Source organism: Trachurus japonicus, chromosome 6, assembly GCF_045865225.1.
Source record: "Trachurus japonicus isolate A0001 chromosome 6, Traja_1.0".
Taxonomy (NCBI): domain Eukaryota; kingdom Metazoa; phylum Chordata; class Actinopteri; order Carangiformes; family Carangidae; genus Trachurus; species Trachurus japonicus.
In genome coordinates this window covers 4,516,425-4,525,145 of record NC_140912.1, presented here as the reverse complement: position 1 = coordinate 4,525,145, position 8,721 = coordinate 4,516,425, and the positions used below count along the sequence as shown (strand labels likewise).

The 8,721-nt window shown below is 43.3% G+C and overlaps 1 protein-coding gene across 1 annotated transcript in view; it reads right to left on the bottom strand.

Moving 5' to 3' along the window:
• Positions 1-1,250: 1,250 nt before the first annotated feature.
• cry2 (cryptochrome circadian regulator 2) overlaps positions 1,251-8,721 on the bottom strand; it is a 60,681-nt gene continuing 53,210 nt past the window's right edge. The window contains exons 8-13 of the mRNA XM_085778357.1: positions 8,496-8,681; positions 8,179-8,330; positions 7,835-8,037; positions 6,262-6,342; positions 5,604-6,169; positions 1,251-3,956 (exon numbers count right to left, since the gene is read on the bottom strand). Coding sequence (XP_085634483.1) covers positions 5,610-6,169; positions 6,262-6,342; positions 7,835-8,037; positions 8,179-8,330; positions 8,496-8,681 — 1,182 coding nt within the window. The 3' untranslated portion in view covers positions 1,251-3,956; positions 5,604-5,609. The remainder of the gene's footprint in view (positions 3,957-5,603; positions 6,170-6,261; positions 6,343-7,834; positions 8,038-8,178; positions 8,331-8,495; positions 8,682-8,721) is intronic.

Genomic DNA, 8,721 nt, shown 5'->3' with positions numbered 1-8,721 from the left:
ATGGAGCTCTCGAGTCTGAAAAATCATTGGAAAACACAGAGAGAATGCAAGCCACCAAGGCCGAAGGTAATCTGCCAGCTATTTCTTTAGCTAACACTCAGTTCGTCAGTAAAACCTTGCTCGTTAGCTGCAATTTAGTGTTAGCTATGTTCACTGGAGCTGATCCCAAACATACTATAAACATTTACAGGAAAGGACAGGATGATGATGATGATGATGATGATGATCATCATCATGCCAGAAAACCACTTCCACTTCATCTTTCTCTTTGAGAGGAATTATTTTTTTGTCCACATGGGCCACACACACTCTCAACTGCTAACAGAAATATTTAGAAGCTGTTGTCAGTGTAGTCCAATTCATATCCATTTGTTTTGTTCAGAACTAAATAATAATCATTGAAAAACTGGCAGACTGCTTTTAAATGTAAAGCTCCACCTGATCATTCCCAGCTCAATCAGAACCTCTTCACGTCTTTAAAGCATCCATTTTTACTTACCTGCAAACATCCTGCTCCTGCTTCTAATCGTTCTTGTTATCTGTCTGTAATTAATGACTGTACCTACTGACTGGAAACTAGCTCCAACTCGTTTATGCATATATGCACTCATGCAATGCTCCCGTCTTATATTATGCATGGATATTTCCTGCATTCTTTTGTTCCTGTTCCTTTTAAGCTTGGACATTTCCTTGCATGCCATTGCATGTTACTATATCTACAAAATACTGTAGGTCTCATGCATGCATGTTATGTACCTGCTTATATCTTGCTTGGCTGTTAGTGCATGCTGCCCCTTCTAACCCTAACCCTTCATGTATACTGTATGTTTGCTTGCTTATGTTTACAATCTAATGCATGGTTATGTCTCTGCTGATGTACTTACATTAAGTTTGGTAACTTCGTGATGGTTGGGCGTGGTGTGGGGGTATTTGTCTCATGATGAGTGCAATAGTACTCATTGGTGAATTATTGTTTTCAATGACCTTAAAATTGATGAATGCAAAAATATTTACATTATTTTTTTATTCCTTGTGTATGTACAATATATATAGCTTTTACCCCAAAAATGTATTCTAAATTCTTTTTGGACTATGTGTTCATGATTTTTATTTATTTTTTATTTTGATGTAGCCCACATTCAGGTGTCTTTAAAATGAGATTTGTCTTTAAATATAGGCTACATAAATTCATTTGAACAACTGAATGTGTTGTGCCATGAGGGGTAATGAAAACACAGCATAAACTCCCATTTCAATCACAATTCCTTCAGCAATTTTAATGAAAATAAACTCTTTTTGTACAATACAAAACAAATAAATATCCATATAGCCCACAGCTCACAGACAGACCTGCGGCCCTGTGGAGCATCACACTGCTTTTTGTTGGAATGTGCAGTAAAACACACATCTGGTTAGGGAGTGTGTTGTGTTCAGGGTAAGCAGGAAATGGGAGGCTCTCTGCCCTGTGATTAGGTAAGAGCAGAGGAAGAGGCTGAACTGATTTGCCCTTTTACCTTCTTGGACTGAGACGTCACAGTTCCCACTTGTCCAGGACACCAACAGTGAGACACTCCCGCAGCCACAAGGTTTGTCTTAAAACCTACTCTCTGGGGAAACTTTGACTCATCCAGGCAACAGTGAGGGGGTTTCACAAAGTCAGGCTATTTGGCTTTTTTATTCTGCACTGAGGGTTCAAGGTAGGTAAAACAGAAATCATATTTGTATCAAAGAGCACGCATGAATGTGTGTGGCTCCTACAGAAATCACCTTATGGCATTGATTTGACTCCACGTTCTGGACCTCAGAGGAAAAACCATGTCGTCAATTCTTTGTGTAACGAATACAAACCCAGTATAAAGAAATGTCACACAATTCTGTGACAAAATATTTCAGTTCCCAGTGTCTGCAATAAGATTTGGTCTGACAAATTTTGCATGTTTTTTGATAAGGCGATCAATCGATTTATCAATAAGCTGGTTGACATAATTCATTTGTACATTTCAGTGATTATTTGGGTAATTTTTCCAAGCATAAATGCCTAGAAATTTTAATTATAAGATGCTAAACTGAAAAAAATGTCTGGACTGAGTGTTCACAGAGAATCGGTACTGGAGAAATGCTACAATGCAGAGTTCACCATTCAATGAAATCTCATTGAGTCATAACTAAATGGCTAAAAGGATAATTGGCAGATGAAGAGATTATGAAAATGCAAGTTGCAGCTCTGGTAAATTTACCATGTGCAGACTTTGCTATATCTACTGCCCACTAGTGGATACTTTTACTGCCACACATCCAGGCAGACAAGGTACAACCCTTTATGAAACCCCCTGAATCAAACCATTAGTAAACAGACAGGTTATGTTTAAACTTTTTTTTTTACATATTTTATACACAAACTCTGTTACACGTATGGGGAGAACAACACATCAGTTTTTCTCTACATTCTTTCCACACAAGCAGCATTTTCTGTTGCCAGAGAAAAATATGGCAAATGCAAAACAAACATTTTTTTGGTCTCGCAGACTTACCTTCAATAACATCCCTTGTGCCACAGCTACAGTGTCTAAATGAATTTGCCTTATTCAATTTACATGATTTCAATTAGCATTCTGCTATACCTTCAGAGATGTGTGCTGTCAAAATAGACTTGGTAGTTAGGGTTGACTAAAAAAAATGTATGTTTATGTAATTTACCTCATTGCTGCCTCTAGCAAAACATTCACATCGGGCATTTACATATTAACATGTAGTTTCTATCGGGTTCTCTGCTCCCTGCTGTGGTACAGTCAGGAAAACGTCCAGAGCAAAGTCTTCAGGGTCACACCAACAGAAACACCCTCCACCGCCTGGAGCTACACATAAACAACGACATTCTCCATCACTGAGTGCCAAGCAGTAGCCAGGCTAGCGCCGCCTACTGGTTCCGGCAAATTTCATTTGCCTCAACCATGTAGTCAGGACACTAGCAATGCGTTTCGGTTTGCTCCGTCCCTACCAATCAGCGAACAGACGGGTAAGTGAAGGCGATGACGTTGAACTCAAGCGCTCAAGATTAACCTATGAGCTTAACCGGTGTATAGCACACGTGACCACCAAGCAGCAGCGATTAGTTGAAGCAAATGTAAGCAACCGCCTCCCGGAAGCAAACGAATCCCTATGGCTCGTGTTCAGACGCTATATGAAATGTAATGAAATAAGCGGCTGATGCATCAGGCTAGCCAAGCAGGTCCATAAGGAACACAACTGTACAGTGAGGGAAGCTACAACATAAAATGATGGTTTTACACAGCTCACTGAAATCTGTCTGAAGCCTTAGCAGTGCTTCTTTCCAACTCTATAAAAGGACCATAGTCCGTTTTTGGGCTTGCCAGGACCCAGGGTGATCTGGTTTTATCCACCACTCATTAAAACTCGTAAACCGCAACAAAATCCTTACTGCAAAGAGAGAGTTGGGACAGTGTGTCGCTCAGACTCCTGCACTACCTTCGTCTGAGGACAGTTGTAGAAGCGGCGGTATAAGCAGGAAGCTACTACTGCGGACAGCCACACACTGTTGTATGGGTTCATCTTGGATATGTATTAACTGTGTATGTGTCAAAGATGGAATTGCACAAGAGAAGAGATTACTCATCACTTACTTTCTCACAAACTTGTTTAAATTGTAAGCTTAATTCTTCTAGAATCAGAATTATTTTTTAATATGTAAAAAATCTGTGGACTGGTTCATCATTAGTCACTTTTTCTCAAAGAGCTTATTTAGAGATGGTTTCCATTTTGTCTGATTGGAGTAAATCTGAGTTAGATGCTTTTGTACTACTTCCACTTGTGTTGTATGTATGCTTATGCATATACAGTATGCATATTGTCCGGATGTCCATATCATTGTTCCTTATATGTCTTTAGGTGTCCAGTTGTCCAGTGTGGATGTTTGTAGTTGTTCTCCTAGACTCCACCTGAAAGAGACACCAGAGAAAAAACACTATTTCAGACACTGACATAGAACCAGGACGTTGATGATCACACTTCTGCAGCACTGTACCAACCCCATCAATCACACTGAGCTCTTGTTGAGACACTTAAGAGTTTACAAACTGAAGCCTTTATATTTGCTGGAGGGGAGGCAGAAAATGCCAAAAATGTCCTTTGCAAGACCATGCAAACCTACTAAACACCATCTGCAGAGCCTATGTGTATGTCAGCCTGCCTTAGTAACAATTAGGGCTGTCAGTTTAACACGTTAATTAGATTAATTAATTACACTGCAAATTAATGCGTTATAAAAATTAACGCAATTAATTCTGAGATTCTGAGTGGCAATTCAATGCGCAAGCATTTTAAATTTGGCCCATTGAATGACCCGTAGACTACTTGGCAGTGGCATGTCACGGTAGCACCAGCACCGAGGAACTTGTCCGGACCATAGACTGTATATAAAAGAGGTCCGGACGTGTTGGTCACTTCCCACCTGCGTCGCTAGTCAAAGCAGGGTGACAACAGACATGGACGCGACTCACAGCCCCGACACATTGCCCGCGGAAGCGGAGCTGGAGCTCCGGTCAAACATCGACTCCACTCGCATCTATACCCGTCTGTACTCAGTTTTCCACACACACAGGTCTGTCTCTAGCTCTGTATGAATGGATGTGTGTGTGTGTCTTGTGTGCAGATGCAACTGACAAATATTTATAGACGGACGAGCAACAACTTAACTAAGCACTTTGTCCACCACACATAGTGTATGACGGTCAACATCGCTGCTATAAGCACTTTGCACTTTGCCTACCTCATACATGTTGTTGTCTAAATGTTGTCCATTGTCAATCTGTATCTGTTTATGCCTCATCTTTGTATAATAGCTTGTATTCTGTGTATTTTATTACTTTTATGTTATGTGTAGGGACTACAGATGGAAATTAGCTGGGAGCTAAATCTGGTGCAACCATCTTTTCATTTTTTCCTTTAAATGATTAATGTAATTGCACATTGTCCCTTAATAAACTAATAAACTAAACTAAACTAAATCATAATTTAATTATTTTATTTTGAAAATTGACCGGATTCTCTCGCCTTTTCTGTGCCCAACTTCCTGTCTGGTACGTTCTGGTCTATCCAGCTTGACAACGGCGCTCGCGGCTCGAGTGAAAAATAGAACAGACGCCGAACTGAAGCGCTGCAGCGCCGCCCCACAACCCGAGATGTGCGACCAGGCAGACTGGTTAACATGGGCTCCGATCTGAAACTGCCTCCGCTCCAGGGCGCTGCGCTTCGGTTAAATTTCATTTATGAAATGGACTTAACACCAATAACAATGTGGATTTAAAATCTTCTCTTCTTAGTGTATTCAATTGATTAGTCATGCAATACAATTTTGTAATGTCCTAGAATTCGAATTCTTTATTTGGGTACCTTTAGCAGATATGAGATTAAAATGTGATTAATTAGATTAATTAATTACAAATCCTGTAATTAATTAGATTAATATTTTTAATTGCCTGACAGCCCTAGTAACAATCAGACCTTGAAGAAAGTGTTTCATACATCACCTCTTTCTACATGTTCCTTTGGTTGCTTGTTGTTCGTGAGGATTGTGTATATTGTACCTCATATCACTGCTGAAGTCCTGCTGGTTCCCCAGAGGTCTCCTCTTCCATTCTTTCCTCCTCCGGCTCAACATTCTCCTCCATCCTCTCATCCTCTGCTGTATCCTTTTTCTCCTCTTCCTCCATTCTCCTCTCGCCCTCCCTGCCTGATGCAAGGCAGCTCTGTCGCCCTCGCTGCCTCTGGCTGCGACGCACTTTGCGAGTGGGGCCTTTCCTCTTGGGAAAAGTCTGAGCCAGGGCTGTGGCTGTACTGGGTAAGGGGGACAAGGTGGGACACGAAGAAGAAGGGGACAAGGGTTTTGACCTTGACAGCGGGCTCTGGATTGGTGTTGAAGATGGGGAGGGAAAAGTAGATAGGGGCGGGGGGTTGCTGGCAGACGTAGATGTGACGGCTGTGGAGGGCTGTGTGTGTGTGGAGGGGCAGGGTGTCTGGGGTGGGTGAGTGTTCAGTGTGTCCTCCAGGTTTGGATGGGGGTTGAAGGCAGAGGACGCACAGACTGTGGAGGAATCAGGAGCTGTAGAGCAGCCGGCTGCTTCACCGTCTGCAGGGTCTCTGGGGGGAGAGTCTGAGAAAATAGGAGGAAAACACAAGTGTGAAGAGTTTTGGCTTTGACACATGAGCCTGATTATGGGATAACATGAATCTTTGTCCTCCTACCTGGGCCGCTGCTGGTCTGGGACTCATCAGTCATCGGTGGCTCTGCCTCTTCCTGGATCGTTGGTACTGATGCCAACAGACCTGACACAAACACACACAGTTGACACTTTAGTGACTTCAGGATTTGAAATTTTGTAATTAAATTATGCCTTCACTGTGGGAAGGGGGGATTCTGGGGTTAAGAAATTAAATTATTCATATTCTCATTAGTGCAACATATATGAGTACAGGTAAGTGCAAGCAGACAGAGTGCAGGCAGGTCAGACTGATCTGTGAAAGAAAATAAACTAACTTTCATCTACGATGCAGTACACTCAGAGCACTACAGCAACCTAATAAAAATTGATAAGGCACTGACAGGAGGTTTTTACTCATCTTCATCACCCTCCGTCCACTGCAGCCTGAGACACTCTGCTATTAGTTCATCCCAGAGGCCGTGCTCCTGATGCAGTCATGGATGCTCTTTGGACACTCACTTACTAATCCTCCCCCGCCCTCTCATAGATTCTCAGTGTACTGGACTGGAGAACCTCTGTGACCTACGTATGTGACTTGATATCAGTGGCAGTGTTTGATACATTCAACAATAAAGATTAAAAATAGCCGCAAGCGGCAATCTGCGGGTTCTAACCCTCACCTGCCGCAGCCGACGACATCACCCACTCTGTCCCTGAAGGCTCCATGCAATACATGCCCATTACAAGCCCCATGTTTTGGAGGCTTTCCCATGCACAAAAAGTTGAGAAACTCAGTAAACATGTCAGGACTAGCGAAAAATTTGATATTTTAAAGTCGTTTCACATGGGCGGGGCTAATTGGTTCAATGGCGCCCCCTAGAAAACTTCTAAAGTTCAGCCCCACTTAGCGGTTTCACCTAGACACATGAAAATTGGTAGGCTTATAGAAAATGCCAAGACGCACAAAAAATCCTCTTAACGACATGGTGAAATCCCAACAGGAAGTCAGCCATTTTGAATTGAATCTTCACGGATGGTGTGATTTTGGCCATTTCCACGATTTCCATGAAAATTCACATGTGTAATGACTGTCCCACCCTGAACGCATGAACGCCACAGCCCCGGGATGCCTCAGGCCCTGCGGTTGCATGGGGCGAGGGCCCATCATCGCCGCTTGCGGCTTTTTTCCCGAGTGGGACAGAGTCCCGTGAGGACCCTATTGTAATTCGAACGGTGTCAAGAAAGAAAAACTGTGACACAAAGTCCTGTGAACACCCAAAGTAAAATCTGTGAACTATCCCTTTAAGATGGATGACCATAGAGAATGTTAAATAGCACAGTAGATTACATTTGCCTGTTTTTTTTCAGATCTCACAGCTCACAAGAGAAAACAAAGCAGCTGCACATCAATAGGATGACCCGCTAATGTTTCCACATTGAGGATCTCAATTCACTAGTCCTGCTGTGTTCGTACTGCGTCTGTTTGATCATTTGAAAGATCAGCCAGTGTGGCCGGGCCAAATCAAACTGCTCATGAAGGTCTGTGCTGTTCTCTGTGTACCCTTGAAAACAAAGATGGTTGTAACGGTAACAGTAAGTGTTCACAGTTGACTTACTGAGTCCTCTGTAATGGGAGAGTTGCTGGTAAACTTGCTTCATCCTCTCGATGTTGAGCCTGCTGCCCTCTGCATGGTTGATCATAGGTTTGGGATAATCCACCCCGACCACACAGTTGGCTGCCTTCTGGACCAGCTCTGGGGCGTTCCACGGCTCGTAGATGTACCTGTTCGGGTAGTCCTTTAGGATGGGGATGTAACGCCTGCAGGAAATTCCAATAGAAAATCTTTTCAATCCGTTTTCCTCTTTGCTGGTGACATTTCAAAGCCGCCTTCAACATGAGGAAACAAAACACTCAGTTGGCAGATACTGAACAACGATATTGAGTGACATTAGATTCTACCTGATGTAGTCTCCTGATGGGTCAGTTCTCCTTCCAAAGCCGACAGGACAGTAGCAGTGGAAGAACTGCTGGAAGAAGGCACTGCAGGACAGCCACATCCAGCTGCCAGCGTTCACACTCCAGTCTGCATCGAGCAGCAGCTCCTCAAACACCTGCAGGGACGCACACATGCACAATCCACATCAAGTAGTGGTCACAATTCGTCCTGCAGTGAGTCTGGCACAAATAAAACTACTGCTGCTGCTGCCAAACTAAACAGCGAACAAGTGGACACTCAGACAGTGTCTAAAACTACAGTAAAAGCTGCTCTGTCAGACCTTCATGCCGCTCTCCCAGCTGATCCACAGGTCTCCCCTGGTGAGGAAACAGGCCACAGCGTGTCGGGCCAAGTGGTGGATCCAGCCCTCCTGTCTCAGCTGGGTCATGATGGCGTCAATCCAAGGAAAACCAGTCCGTCCCTCCGCCCACTTGGCGAGTGCCTCTGGGTTCTGGTCCCATGGGATCTGGAGACGGACAGAGATATATTTGCTATATACTCTTTTG